The sequence below is a fragment of the Sphaerodactylus townsendi genome, linkage group LG02, assembly GCF_021028975.2.
Source record: "Sphaerodactylus townsendi isolate TG3544 linkage group LG02, MPM_Stown_v2.3, whole genome shotgun sequence".
Lineage (NCBI taxonomy): Eukaryota > Metazoa > Chordata > Lepidosauria > Squamata > Sphaerodactylidae > Sphaerodactylus > Sphaerodactylus townsendi.
In genome coordinates this window covers 50,999,557-51,013,482 of record NC_059426.1, presented here as the reverse complement: position 1 = coordinate 51,013,482, position 13,926 = coordinate 50,999,557, and the positions used below count along the sequence as shown (strand labels likewise).

At 69.2% G+C, this 13,926-nt stretch overlaps 1 protein-coding gene across 1 annotated transcript in view; it reads right to left on the bottom strand.

Annotated features, from left to right (window-relative positions):
- Positions 1–5,227: 5,227 nt before the first annotated feature.
- DARS1 (aspartyl-tRNA synthetase 1) overlaps positions 5,228–13,926 on the bottom strand; it is a 73,446-nt gene continuing 64,747 nt past the window's right edge. The window contains exon 8 of the mRNA XM_048484497.1: positions 5,228–5,791. Coding sequence (XP_048340454.1) covers positions 5,672–5,791 — 120 coding nt within the window. The 3' untranslated portion in view covers positions 5,228–5,671. The remainder of the gene's footprint in view (positions 5,792–13,926) is intronic.

Genomic DNA, 13,926 nt, shown 5'->3' with positions numbered 1-13,926 from the left:
CGCGAAGAAAGCGGAAGTAGGAGGAGCAAAGAGGAGGTGGGAGAAGGGACATGTTTACTTCCTACGCTTGGCCGAAAACGTAGCTAGAAGGAATAGTTTACCTTCCTGGCAAGTGTGAGATAGAGGAATACAAAGTAAATCTGAGACATCTTTAGGAATTTACTGACTTTGTTGCAGAAAACGCCCACAGATGTCTGATTCTTTCTGTGAAGAAGCGCGCGTGTTGTTTGTAGTCAGGGGTGTGTGTGCAGCACGGAAGTGAGGTTTTTCCTGTGTTGAGATTAACTATGATTGATGCTGTTATTTCGAGTTCTGTTGACCCGAAGCTCGCCGGGCCGCCGAGAGCCCGGCGAGAGCTTCCCTGCCCTGCGAACCGGGGAGCTTCTGGGTGGGCGAAGGTGGGGAAACTCTCCCCGAGCCTGGCGGGAGTTACCTCCACCCTGCCCACCTTCGGGCTCCCTGAGCCGCAGAAGGCCCGGGGAGAGCGCCCCCCACCCCCTTGATACCCTCTTCAACCCCTAGCCATCCCTTACCATCTCCCCCATCCCTTGACTCCTTCTCCAATCCCTACCCAACTAGTGGCTTATTTGCCTAGGGACATGGGGTACCATGCATTTCGGGGGGGGGGGGTCAGGGGTGGACCCTGCTTTGGGTCCTTTCCCCCTCAGCCTTCTTGGGGGGCTGGATCCCATGGGGGACGCCAGCACCACCACCTTGGGTTGCAGACCCCCCCAGCATCCCCACTGAGCTCCAGGTGCTTTCCTGGCGGATGGCAGCCTGGCTGAGTCCAGGTGAGAAATACGATGTCAGGTTTTAAAGGAGTTATTACCTGCAGCCCTGCAAGGTTGCACTCGCCAGGGCTGTTTGATGGGGAGGCGGGGGTGGGTGGGAATTGTTTGCTTCTGCATTGCCAAGGCGGGCAGGAGCGCATGGGGAAAGCCTTGCACATGGATCTGGGAAGTGAAATGGGGGTTCTATTGCTGGTCATTTGAATCATGTACAAAACAACAGACTTTTTACAACCCCCCTTTTTTGCTTTGATGGATAAAAATGGGCCCCAAAGAAGGGAACTTCTCCCTGCATGAGAATATATAGTGTTATCTTCATTTTAGATGTCAAAAAGTATTTGCAGCTCCAAGTGTTTTCTTTTCTGTGGAAAATGGGTCCAAATGGCTCTTTGGGTGTTAAAGGTTGCCGACCCCTGGGCTAGCAGCACCAACATTTCAGGGATTTTTCAGGATACTCTTCTGATAATACCACCCAAGTTCGGTGACGTTTGGTTCAGGGGGTCCAAAGTTATGGACTCCCAAAAGGGGTGCCCCCATTGTTTCCAATGGGAGCTAATAGGAGATGGGGCACCCCTTTTGGCTGAACCAAACTTCACCAAACCTGGGTGGTATCATCAGGAGAGTCTCCTAAATATACTCTGAAATTTTGGTATTGCTAGCTTAACAATTAGGCCCCCAGTTTAAACATTGCAAGTGATGCTGTTTCAGGGTGGGAGAGAATCCACCTCAAAACAGCATCACTTTCAATGTTGTTTTAACTGGGAACCCCACATTCTCCCTTTAAGGTGGATTTAAAAGAAGAATTTGGGCTCCCTAGTTTAAACACCATTGCAAGTGATGCTGTTTGGGGATGGATTCCACTGGAGGTGTTTTGTGAGAGATGATGCTGACATTTGTTTGATAAATGTTTTGCTGGGGGTGATTTGTGAGAGATTTACATGCTTAAAACACACTTGCATTGGCTTGGAGCTTTTTCTCAGGCTAACAACCCTCAAAATGTAGCCCCATCTACTATTAGCTCCCATTGGAAGCAATGGGAAATGGGGCATCCCCTTTGAGGGTCCATAATTTTGGACCCCCTGAACCAAACCTGGCTGGTATCATCAGGAGTGTCCCCTGATGATACCCTGACATTTTGGTGCCACTAGCCTAAAAACTGCACCCCCTGGAGGCCAACAAAGTAAAAACCCTAAAATATTTTTTAAAATACACCTCACTCGCGTATAAGTCGAGGGGGGCTTTTTTCAGCGCAAAAAATGTGCTGAAAAGGTTGACTTATATATGGTAATTGGTCTTCATTGTTGCCAGCATGAATAACTGAGAAAAATTAAATCCAGCAGTCTGCCACTACAACTGCAAATGACATACCTAGAACATCGCCATGCCCAAAGGATACATGTGTAAGGCATGAGGTGAACTGAAAATTGTGAGAGTACACCAAGAGAAATCGGTGTTTAATTTGTTCTGCAACATGCTTTCCCCAAAACCTTTAAAGATGTATTAGTAGCCTATGACTTTGTTTATTGGAATGTAGTATCCAGTTAAGGATATCTTCCAGAGACAGTGCTAGCTCTGCAAAGGAAAAGGTAATTGAATTTGATTCCAGTTTGATTATCTGAACAAAACAACTCTTTCTGGAGCCTGGATTGGTTGGTACTAAATCTGAAGTGATCAGCTGTTATTTATAATCCACTTAGCAACTTAAATACAGCCAGAATAGACACAAGCAGTGTTTTTAAAAAATGGACATCAGTGTTTCTGGGAAGACTCCAGTGTTTATTATTCAGAGTTGTTCTGTCAGCTAAGCTGCCTCCCCTGCTTTTCATCAACTGGACGGGTTCCCAGAGGTTAATATGACTTCTCAATTTTTACTGTGACCTTTGTTTTAAAGGGATGATGATCTCTATTACAGGTTCATTACAAAACAAAGTACCTTTGCTCAAACTGAAATTTCCAAAGCTGTACAATTTGCACAGACTATTGCATCCACATCTTTTTACTGCTGATGACTCTTCAAAAAACCATGACAGAGCAGCTGTCGTACTTAGGCAGAAAGGTGGGATACAAATGTTTTAAAATAATAGAGAAAATACTGGTGCCTCCTGTCAAAAGTCCAATTCCTCGGTGCTGGAAAACTTCTAAGAAGCAGGTCAGATAATAATGATGTAAAACCTCAGAATTCAAATTTTAGCAAAGCCCATCGCCTCCACATGGACAATGACTCAAATAGTTTGTATCAGGACCAATCAAAATGCAGTCATGCAGAGTATAAACTTTTGCAATCTCTATAAACCTTAACCTGCTTGATCCTTTTTTTTAAGGTAAGAAAAGTCATCACACGTCTTGGGCTGTTATCTTAAGGTTGGGTCCTCAGCCTTGGAATTTTGACATAGTGTTCTGGCTGCCATAGGAGGTGGAAGCGGCCCCACAAAATCAGAATGACTTTGTAAAGATTCTAGTGTGATGGTGGCAGTTGCCGCCAAAACAATGTTTTTTTTAAAAATGCATGGCTAATCAGAAGCCTTGCTGGGCAAAAACCCTGCAGACACCATGTTTGTGACCTGTTTTAAGGCCTTGTCTTGTGAGAGGCACCTAAACGTAGTGGCATTTTGCTGGGTGGCGGCCAATTTTGAAGCACCTAGCTTTGTTATCTGATGAGTTATACCTGCCAAAGACACATGCTTTTATAGAGTATGTGGAAAATTACATTATGTACCGTATGTGTTTGATAATACTTAAAAATAACACAATGCTCTGAACTTTCATCTGTGTAACAGACAACATTTTAAAAGGGCACTAAGGAAATCTAGAATAAGAAAATAATCCCTCTGTCTATGGCTCGTGTGATTCTTCAGGAAATAAAACTATGAGCCTCAAAATAGGCCACTAGCTGCAGGCAGAACTCAGGAGTGCTAAACATGGAATGTTCCAGCCCATGTAATTTCAGTGACACCCTCCAACCCGTTAATGGCTGCCTGCAGCAGGAGCCTAGGTAAGAGCTCCATCTGCTTGGATGGAATCGGCAAAAAAAGAGACCTCTCTGTGCCAATTGGTTTTATTATCTCTGCTTGCCTATCAACTGGGGGTCAAATAACTTATTTTCTAGAAGCATAAGTCTTCCAAATCTCTAGCTATCAGGGTATTTTTAAAAACTAGTTTAGAAAGGCCAGAGAGCAATTGACCCCCCCCCTTCTCTGCTAATTGACCAACCCCCCCCCCCTTTAAAATTCAAGGTGGAGGGTTTATACAGTCAAAACTTCCAAAACAAATCACATTTTTCCACACTGCTAGAAAAGGAATTGGAACATCCTAGCACACTATAGCTCCAAACATTACTCTGCCCTTTGAAATGTCCTCCTTTACACAAGAAAGGGGGTTTAAGAAGTTCCCTAAGCTGCCAGAGGCAGTGTGGTGTAGCTGTTAGAATATCTCACAAAGATCTGTTTTTGAATCCTGCTCGTGTCGTGGATTGCCTTGGACTGACTGCTTGCATACTCTCATCTTAACCTACCTCATGGACTTGTGAGGAACAAATGGGGAATAATGTAAGCCGCTTTGGGTCCCCATTGGGCAGAAAGGTGGGCTGTGTTATTAATCTGATTTTGGCGTATTTGCTGCTGTTTCATCAACTATTGCTACAGCTTTTTGAGGAGTAGATAGTATTCAAAATACCACTACATTGTCAAGAGATGGTAACCCTTCTGTAAATCAGTTGTTTGGTCATGTCATAACCTTAGAGCAATATCCTCCTTCCTGATCTTATCTAACTGTGACGAACGGGGGGATTCTCATGACAAATGATTTCCAAGCCCAGATGAACAGCTTTGCATTTCAAAGTGATCTGACTTTGATCTGCCATCAGTTAGGTCAGGTGCGAGGGGCAAGTCTTACTCATCTTCCAGAATCATCTTTTGAATCATGTTCTTGATTGGCTTACACTAGTCAGAAGATCAGTAGTCCAGTTTTCTGGAAAGCAGCATATGGCCATCAGAAGGTGGGAGAGAGACTGTGACCTTTGATTCTATCAGGAACAGTAGCAGATTTGAAACCATCTTGCAGTGCCTCCCACCTGATGTTTTCATTTATGCTGATTCACCTGCCTTCATGCATGTAAGTGTATGCCAAGAATTTAGACGTATTTGAATACGTCTTCTTTGCCTTATACTTAAGCCTGAACCTTTTCTCCAATAAAAAGCAACAGACTTTATTAAAAGGTATGTTCTACGGCATGCATAAGAGTCCAAACCCAGCCTTAACTGAGTTACCAAAAGATTAATCCAAGATCCCAGGGGAATAAAATCATCTCAGTGAATTGGAAAACTTGGTTTCTTCACATACATATTGCAAGGACAGCAAACTATGGGATGAGTGAGTGGGCACACTTCTAGCTCCTAAGTAAGGCAAATTCTAACACATGGGGAATTAAAAAAAAGACACAGTATATGTAGAAGATTTATTGCAACCTGTGTTTACAGTTTAGTAAATTCAGACTGTCCATCATTTCTCAGCTGCTTCTCAAAATAATCCTTGTGTAACCTGCTACTTTCCAAGTCTCTTGCATGAGATCTATAGTTTGTTATTGTGTTAAAAAATAGAACAAGCATCCTTATTACACAACTAGGAATATTACTAAAATTCAAGTGTTCAGAAACATCCTAAAGTACAACATGATATTCTCAACTTCCTCACGTATGTTCTCATTAAAAAGCTGATATTTTCTACAACAGAATCCAGGTCTGTTAAAATACTTGACTTTGAGATGTTAGTAATAAATGAGTTCAACATTTGTCATTGTGGCACTTTAGTTGATTAGACAACTTTCCATTATGCTGGGTATAAGGTCATTGAGAGCAGGGAGAAAGACTTCTTCAGACCTCTCATTCTCAAGGCGTTAGACGTTTGGGGTCACGCGGGAACATGGATGTTTGCCGGACATTGTGCAAGCCAAGATACAGCATGGTGACTCTTTCCAGTCCTGTAAAAATTAAATTCAATCCAGTCAGCTAAAAGACTGAGTGGTGCGTACGTTTATACAGAGACACTCAGTAACTGAAAGGTACACCGTTAAGCAGCAGCAGCACTAAATTTAAACACTAAATTAAAACAAATATTATGATCTCCTTAGATTCTGGACATGGTCTCAAGAAAAAGAGAGGCACAGTGCTTTGCATGTGATTTGAAGAAGAGGAGTGGTAGTTTGGATTTATACCCCCCTGTTCTCTCTTGTAAGGAGTCTCAAAACTGCATACAAACTCCTTCCCTTCCCACAACAAACACCTCATGAGGTACGTGGGGCTGAGAGAGTTCTGAGAGAACTGCGACTAGTCCAAGGTCACCCAGCAGACTTCATGTGTAGGAGTGGGGAAACAAACCTGGTTCTCAAGGACGTAGGTAAGGGGGGGGTTCTCAGGTTCAGACCCCCCATTCATGTCCGAAGCTCCACCCCTCCGTTTGTGAGTTTCTAAAACATTTGTAGTGTTTTTTATTTTTGGCCTGCAGGGGGCGCATTGATTGGACTAGCGGCACTAAACTTTCAGGGATTGTTTGGGGGACTCTCCTGATGATACTAACCAGGTTTGGTGAGGTTTGGTCCAGGGGGTCCAAAGTTATGGACTCCCAAAGGGGGTGCCCCATCCTCCATTGTTTCCAATGGGAGCTAATAGAAGATGGGGGCTACACTTTTGGGGGTCCAAAGTTATGGGCTAATAGAAGATGGGGGCTACACTTTTGGGGGTCCAAAGTTATGGGGGTGGATTATCCCCCACCCTGAAACAGCATCACTTTCAATGTGGCGTAGTGGTTAAGAGCAGGTGCTTCACCAAACCTGGGAGGTATCATCAAGAGAGTATCTTATTGATACTAACCAGGTTTTGTGAAATTTGGTCCAGGGGGTCCAAAGCTATGGACTCCCAAAGGGGGTGCCCCATCCCCCATTGTTTCCAACGGGAGCTAATAGGAGAGTCCATAACTTTGGACCCCCTGAACCAAACTTCACCAAACCTGGGTGGTATCATTAGGAGAGTCTCCTAAAGATACCCTGAAATTTTGGTGCTTCTAGCTTAACAATTGCACCCCTGACAGCAGACACCCCCCCCCCCCCCCCGCCCCCCCCCACCCCCCCTCCCAACCCACCCCCCCCCCCCCCCACCCCCCCCCCCCCCCCCCCCCCCCCCCCCCCCCCCCACCCCCCCCCCCCCCCCCCCCCAGCCCCCCCCCCCCCCACCCCCCCCCCCCCCCACCCCCCCCCCCCCCCACCCCCCCCCCCCCCCACCCCCCCCCCCCCCCACCCCCCCCCCCCCCCACCCCCCCCCCCCCCCACCCCCCCCCCCCCCCACCCCCCCCCCCCCCCACCCCCCCCCCCCCCCACCCCCCCCCCCCCCCACCCCCCCCCCCCCCCACCCCCCCCCCCCCCCACCCCCCCCCCCCCCCACCCCCCCCCCCCCCCACCCCCCCCCCCCCCCACCCCCCCCCCCCCCCACCCCCCCCCCCCCCCACCCCCCCCCCCCCCCACCCCCCCCCCCCCCCACCCCCCCCCCCCCCCACCCCCCCCCCCCCCCACCCCCCCCCCCCCCCACCCCCCCCCCCCCCCACCCCCCCCCCCCCCCACCCCCCCCCCCCCCCACCCCCCCCCCCCCCCACCCCCCCCCCCCCCCACCCCCCCCCCCCCCCACCCCCCCCCCCCCCCACCCCCCCCCCCCCCCACCCCCCCCCCCCCCCACCCCCCCCCCCCCCCACCCCCCCCCCCCCCCACCCCCCCCCCCCCCCACCCCCCCCCCCCCCCACCCCCCCCCCCCCCCACCCCCCCCCCCCCCCACCCCCCCCCCCCCCCACCCCCCCCCCCCCCCACCCCCCCCCCCCCCCACCCCCCCCCCCCCCCACCCCCCCCCCCCCCCACCCCCCCCCCCCCCCACCCCCCCCCCCCCCCACCCCCCCCCCCCCCCACCCCCCCCCCCCCCCACCCCCCCCCCCCCCCACCCCCCCCCCCCCCCACCCCCCCCCCCCCCCACCCCCCCCCCCCCCCACCCCCCCCCCCCCCCACCCCCCCCCCCCCCCACCCCCCCCCCCCCCCACCCCCCCCCCCCCCCACCCCCCCCCCCCCCCACCCCCCCCCCCCCCCACCCCCCCCCCCCCCCACCCCCCCCCCCCCCCACCCCCCCCCCCCCCCACCCCCCCCCCCCCCCACCCCCCCCCCCCCCCACCCCCCCCCCCCCCCACCCCCCCCCCCCCCCACCCCCCCCCCCCCCCACCCCCCCCCCCCCCCACCCCCCCCCCCCCCCACCCCCCCCCCCCCCCACCCCCCCCCCCCCCCACCCCCCCCCCCCCCCACCCCCCCCCCCCCCCACCCCCCCCCCCCCCCACCCCCCCCCCCCCCCACCCCCCCCCCCCCCCACCCCCCCCCCCCCCCACCCCCCCCCCCCCCCACCCCCCCCCCCCCCCACCCCCCCCCCCCCCCACCCCCCCCCCCCCCCACCCCCCCCCCCCCCCACCCCCCCCCCCCCCCACCCCCCCCCCCCCCCACCCCCCCCCCCCCCCACCCCCCCCCCCCCCCACCCCCCCCCCCCCCCACCCCCCCCCCCCCCCACCCCCCCCCCCCCCCACCCCCCCCCCCCCCCACCCCCCCCCCCCCCCACCCCCCCCCCCCCCCACCCCCCCCCCCCCCCACCCCCCCCCCCCCCCACCCCCCCCCCCCCCCACCCCCCCCCCCCCCCACCCCCCCCCCCCCCCACCCCCCCCCCCCCCCACCCCCCCCCCCCCCCACCCCCCCCCCCCCCCACCCCCCCCCCCCCCCACCCCCCCCCCCCCCCACCCCCCCCCCCCCCCACCCCCCCCCCCCCCCACCCCCCCCCCCCCCCACCCCCCCCCCCCCCCACCCCCCCCCCCCCCCACCCCCCCCCCCCCCCACCCCCCCCCCCCCCCACCCCCCCCCCCCCCCACCCCCCCCCCCCCCCACCCCCCCCCCCCCCCACCCCCCCCCCCCCCCACCCCCCCCCCCCCCCACCCCCCCCCCCCCCCACCCCCCCCCCCCCCCACCCCCCCCCCCCCCCACCCCCCCCCCCCCCCACCCCCCCCCCCCCCCACCCCCCCCCCCCCCCACCCCCCCCCCCCCCCACCCCCCCCCCCCCCCACCCCCCCCCCCCCCCACCCCCCCCCCCCCCCACCCCCCCCCCCCCCCACCCCCCCCCCCCCCCACCCCCCCCCCCCCCCACCCCCCCCCCCCCCCACCCCCCCCCCCCCCCACCCCCCCCCCCCCCCACCCCCCCCCCCCCCCACCCCCCCCCCCCCCCACCCCCCCCCCCCCCCACCCCCCCCCCCCCCCACCCCCCCCCCCCCCCACCCCCCCCCCCCCCCACCCCCCCCCCCCCCCACCCCCCCCCCCCCCCACCCCCCCCCCCCCCCACCCCCCCCCCCCCCCACCCCCCCCCCCCCCCACCCCCCCCCCCCCCCACCCCCCCCCCCCCCCACCCCCCCCCCCCCCCACCCCCCCCCCCCCCCACCCCCCCCCCCCCCCACCCCCCCCCCCCCCCACCCCCCCCCCCCCCCACCCCCCCCCCCCCCCACCCCCCCCCCCCCCCACCCCCCCCCCCCCCCACCCCCCCCCCCCCCCACCCCCCCCCCCCCCCACCCCCCCCCCCCCCCACCCCCCCCCCCCCCCACCCCCCCCCCCCCCCACCCCCCCCCCCCCCCACCCCCCCCCCCCCCCACCCCCCCCCCCCCCCACCCCCCCCCCCCCCCACCCCCCCCCCCCCCCACCCCCCCCCCCCCCCACCCCCCCCCCCCCCCACCCCCCCCCCCCCCCACCCCCCCCCCCCCCCACCCCCCCCCCCCCCCACCCCCCCCCCCCCCCACCCCCCCCCCCCCCCACCCCCCCCCCCCCCCACCCCCCCCCCCCCCCACCCCCCCCCCCCCCCACCCCCCCCCCCCCCCACCCCCCCCCCCCCCCACCCCCCCCCCCCCCCACCCCCCCCCCCCCCCACCCCCCCCCCCCCCCACCCCCCCCCCCCCCCACCCCCCCCCCCCCCCACCCCCCCCCCCCCCCACCCCCCCCCCCCCCCACCCCCCCCCCCCCCCACCCCCCCCCCCCCCCACCCCCCCCCCCCCCCACCCCCCCCCCCCCCCACCCCCCCCCCCCCCCACCCCCCCCCCCCCCCACCCCCCCCCCCCCCCACCCCCCCCCCCCCCCACCCCCCCCCCCCCCCACCCCCCCCCCCCCCCACCCCCCCCCCCCCCCACCCCCCCCCCCCCCCACCCCCCCCCCCCCCCACCCCCCCCCCCCCCCACCCCCCCCCCCCCCCACCCCCCCCCCCCCCCACCCCCCCCCCCCCCCACCCCCCCCCCCCCCCACCCCCCCCCCCCCCCACCCCCCCCCCCCCCCACCCCCCCCCCCCCCCACCCCCCCCCCCCCCCACCCCCCCCCCCCCCCACCCCCCCCCCCCCCCACCCCCCCCCCCCCCCACCCCCCCCCCCCCCCACCCCCCCCCCCCCCCACCCCCCCCCCCCCCCACCCCCCCCCCCCCCCACCCCCCCCCCCCCCCACCCCCCCCCCCCCCCACCCCCCCCCCCCCCCACCCCCCCCCCCCCCCACCCCCCCCCCCCCCCACCCCCCCCCCCCCCCACCCCCCCCCCCCCCCACCCCCCCCCCCCCCCACCCCCCCCCCCCCCCACCCCCCCCCCCCCCCACCCCCCCCCCCCCCCACCCCCCCCCCCCCCCACCCCCCCCCCCCCCCACCCCCCCCCCCCCCCACCCCCCCCCCCCCCCACCCCCCCCCCCCCCCACCCCCCCCCCCCCCCACCCCCCCCCCCCCCCACCCCCCCCCCCCCCCACCCCCCCCCCCCCCCACCCCCCCCCCCCCCCACCCCCCCCCCCCCCCACCCCCCCCCCCCCCCACCCCCCCCCCCCCCCACCCCCCCCCCCCCCCACCCCCCCCCCCCCCCACCCCCCCCCCCCCCCACCCCCCCCCCCCCCCACCCCCCCCCCCCCCCACCCCCCCCCCCCCCCACCCCCCCCCCCCCCCACCCCCCCCCCCCCCCACCCCCCCCCCCCCCCACCCCCCCCCCCCCCCACCCCCCCCCCCCCCCACCCCCCCCCCCCCCCACCCCCCCCCCCCCCCACCCCCCCCCCCCCCCACCCCCCCCCCCCCCCACCCCCCCCCCCCCCCACCCCCCCCCCCCCCCACCCCCCCCCCCCCCCACCCCCCCCCCCCCCCACCCCCCCCCCCCCCCACCCCCCCCCCCCCCCACCCCCCCCCCCCCCCACCCCCCCCCCCCCCCACCCCCCCCCCCCCCCACCCCCCCCCCCCCCCACCCCCCCCCCCCCCCACCCCCCCCCCCCCCCACCCCCCCCCCCCCCCACCCCCCCCCCCCCCCACCCCCCCCCCCCCCCACCCCCCCCCCCCCCCACCCCCCCCCCCCCCCACCCCCCCCCCCCCCCACCCCCCCCCCCCCCCACCCCCCCCCCCCCCCACCCCCCCCCCCCCCCACCCCCCCCCCCCCCCACCCCCCCCCCCCCCCACCCCCCCCCCCCCCCACCCCCCCCCCCCCCCACCCCCCCCCCCCCCCACCCCCCCCCCCCCCCACCCCCCCCCCCCCCCACCCCCCCCCCCCCCCACCCCCCCCCCCCCCCACCCCCCCCCCCCCCCACCCCCCCCCCCCCCCACCCCCCCCCCCCCCCACCCCCCCCCCCCCCCACCCCCCCCCCCCCCCACCCCCCCCCCCCCCCACCCCCCCCCCCCCCCACCCCCCCCCCCCCCCACCCCCCCCCCCCCCCACCCCCCCCCCCCCCCACCCCCCCCCCCCCCCACCCCCCCCCCCCCCCACCCCCCCCCCCCCCCACCCCCCCCCCCCCCCACCCCCCCCCCCCCCCACCCCCCCCCCCCCCCACCCCCCCCCCCCCCCACCCCCCCCCCCCCCCACCCCCCCCCCCCCCCACCCCCCCCCCCCCCCACCCCCCCCCCCCCCCACCCCCCCCCCCCCCCACCCCCCCCCCCCCCCACCCCCCCCCCCCCCCACCCCCCCCCCCCCCCACCCCCCCCCCCCCCCACCCCCCCCCCCCCCCACCCCCCCCCCCCCCCACCCCCCCCCCCCCCCACCCCCCCCCCCCCCCACCCCCCCCCCCCCCCACCCCCCCCCCCCCCCACCCCCCCCCCCCCCCACCCCCCCCCCCCCCCACCCCCCCCCCCCCCCACCCCCCCCCCCCCCCACCCCCCCCCCCCCCCACCCCCCCCCCCCCCCACCCCCCCCCCCCCCCACCCCCCCCCCCCCCCACCCCCCCCCCCCCCCACCCCCCCCCCCCCCCACCCCCCCCCCCCCCCACCCCCCCCCCCCCCCACCCCCCCCCCCCCCCACCCCCCCCCCCCCCCACCCCCCCCCCCCCCCACCCCCCCCCCCCCCCACCCCCCCCCCCCCCCACCCCCCCCCCCCCCCACCCCCCCCCCCCCCCACCCCCCCCCCCCCCCACCCCCCCCCCCCCCCACCCCCCCCCCCCCCCACCCCCCCCCCCCCCCACCCCCCCCCCCCCCCACCCCCCCCCCCCCCCACCCCCCCCCCCCCCCACCCCCCCCCCCCCCCACCCCCCCCCCCCCCCACCCCCCCCCCCCCCCACCCCCCCCCCCCCCCACCCCCCCCCCCCCCCACCCCCCCCCCCCCCCACCCCCCCCCCCCCCCACCCCCCCCCCCCCCCACCCCCCCCCCCCCCCACCCCCCCCCCCCCCCACCCCCCCCCCCCCCCACCCCCCCCCCCCCCCACCCCCCCCCCCCCCCACCCCCCCCCCCCCCCACCCCCCCCCCCCCCCACCCCCCCCCCCCCCCACCCCCCCCCCCCCCCACCCCCCCCCCCCCCCACCCCCCCCCCCCCCCACCCCCCCCCCCCCCCACCCCCCCCCCCCCCCACCCCCCCCCCCCCCCACCCCCCCCCCCCCCCACCCCCCCCCCCCCCCACCCCCCCCCCCCCCCACCCCCCCCCCCCCCCACCCCCCCCCCCCCCCACCCCCCCCCCCCCCCACCCCCCCCCCCCCCCACCCCCCCCCCCCCCCACCCCCCCCCCCCCCCACCCCCCCCCCCCCCCACCCCCCCCCCCCCCCACCCCCCCCCCCCCCCACCCCCCCCCCCCCCCACCCCCCCCCCCCCCCACCCCCCCCCCCCCCCACCCCCCCCCCCCCCCACCCCCCCCCCCCCCCACCCCCCCCCCCCCCCACCCCCCCCCCCCCCCACCCCCCCCCCCCCCCACCCCCCCCCCCCCCCACCCCCCCCCCCCCCCACCCCCCCCCCCCCCCACCCCCCCCCCCCCCCACCCCCCCCCCCCCCCACCCCCCCCCCCCCCCACCCCCCCCCCCCCCCACCCCCCCCCCCCCCCACCCCCCCCCCCCCCCACCCCCCCCCCCCCCCACCCCCCCCCCCCCCCACCCCCCCCCCCCCCCACCCCCCCCCCCCCCCACCCCCCCCCCCCCCCACCCCCCCCCCCCCCCACCCCCCCCCCCCCCCACCCCCCCCCCCCCCCACCCCCCCCCCCCCCCACCCCCCCCCCCCCCCACCCCCCCCCCCCCCCACCCCCCCCCCCCCCCACCCCCCCCCCCCCCCACCCCCCCCCCCCCCCACCCCCCCCCCCCCCCACCCCCCCCCCCCCCCACCCCCCCCCCCCCCCACCCCCCCCCCCCCCCACCCCCCCCCCCCCCCACCCCCCCCCCCCCCCACCCCCCCCCCCCCCCACCCCCCCCCCCCCCCACCCCCCCCCCCCCCCACCCCCCCCCCCCCCCACCCCCCCCCCCCCCCACCCCCCCCCCCCCCCACCCCCCCCCCCCCCCACCCCCCCCCCCCCCCACCCCCCCCCCCCCCCACCCCCCCCCCCCCCCACCCCCCCCCCCCCCCACCCCCCCCCCCCCCCACCCCCCCCCCCCCCCACCCCCCCCCCCCCCCACCCCCCCCCCCCCCCACCCCCCCCCCCCCCCACCCCCCCCCCCCCCCACCCCCCCCCCCCCCCACCCCCCCCCCCCCCCACCCCCCCCCCCCCCCACCCCCCCCCCCCCCCACCCCCCCCCCCCCCCACCCCCCCCCCCCCCCACCCCCCCCCCCCCCCACCCCCCCCCCCCCCCACCCCCCCCCCCCCCCACCCCCCCCCCCCCCCACCCCCCCCCCCCCCCACCCC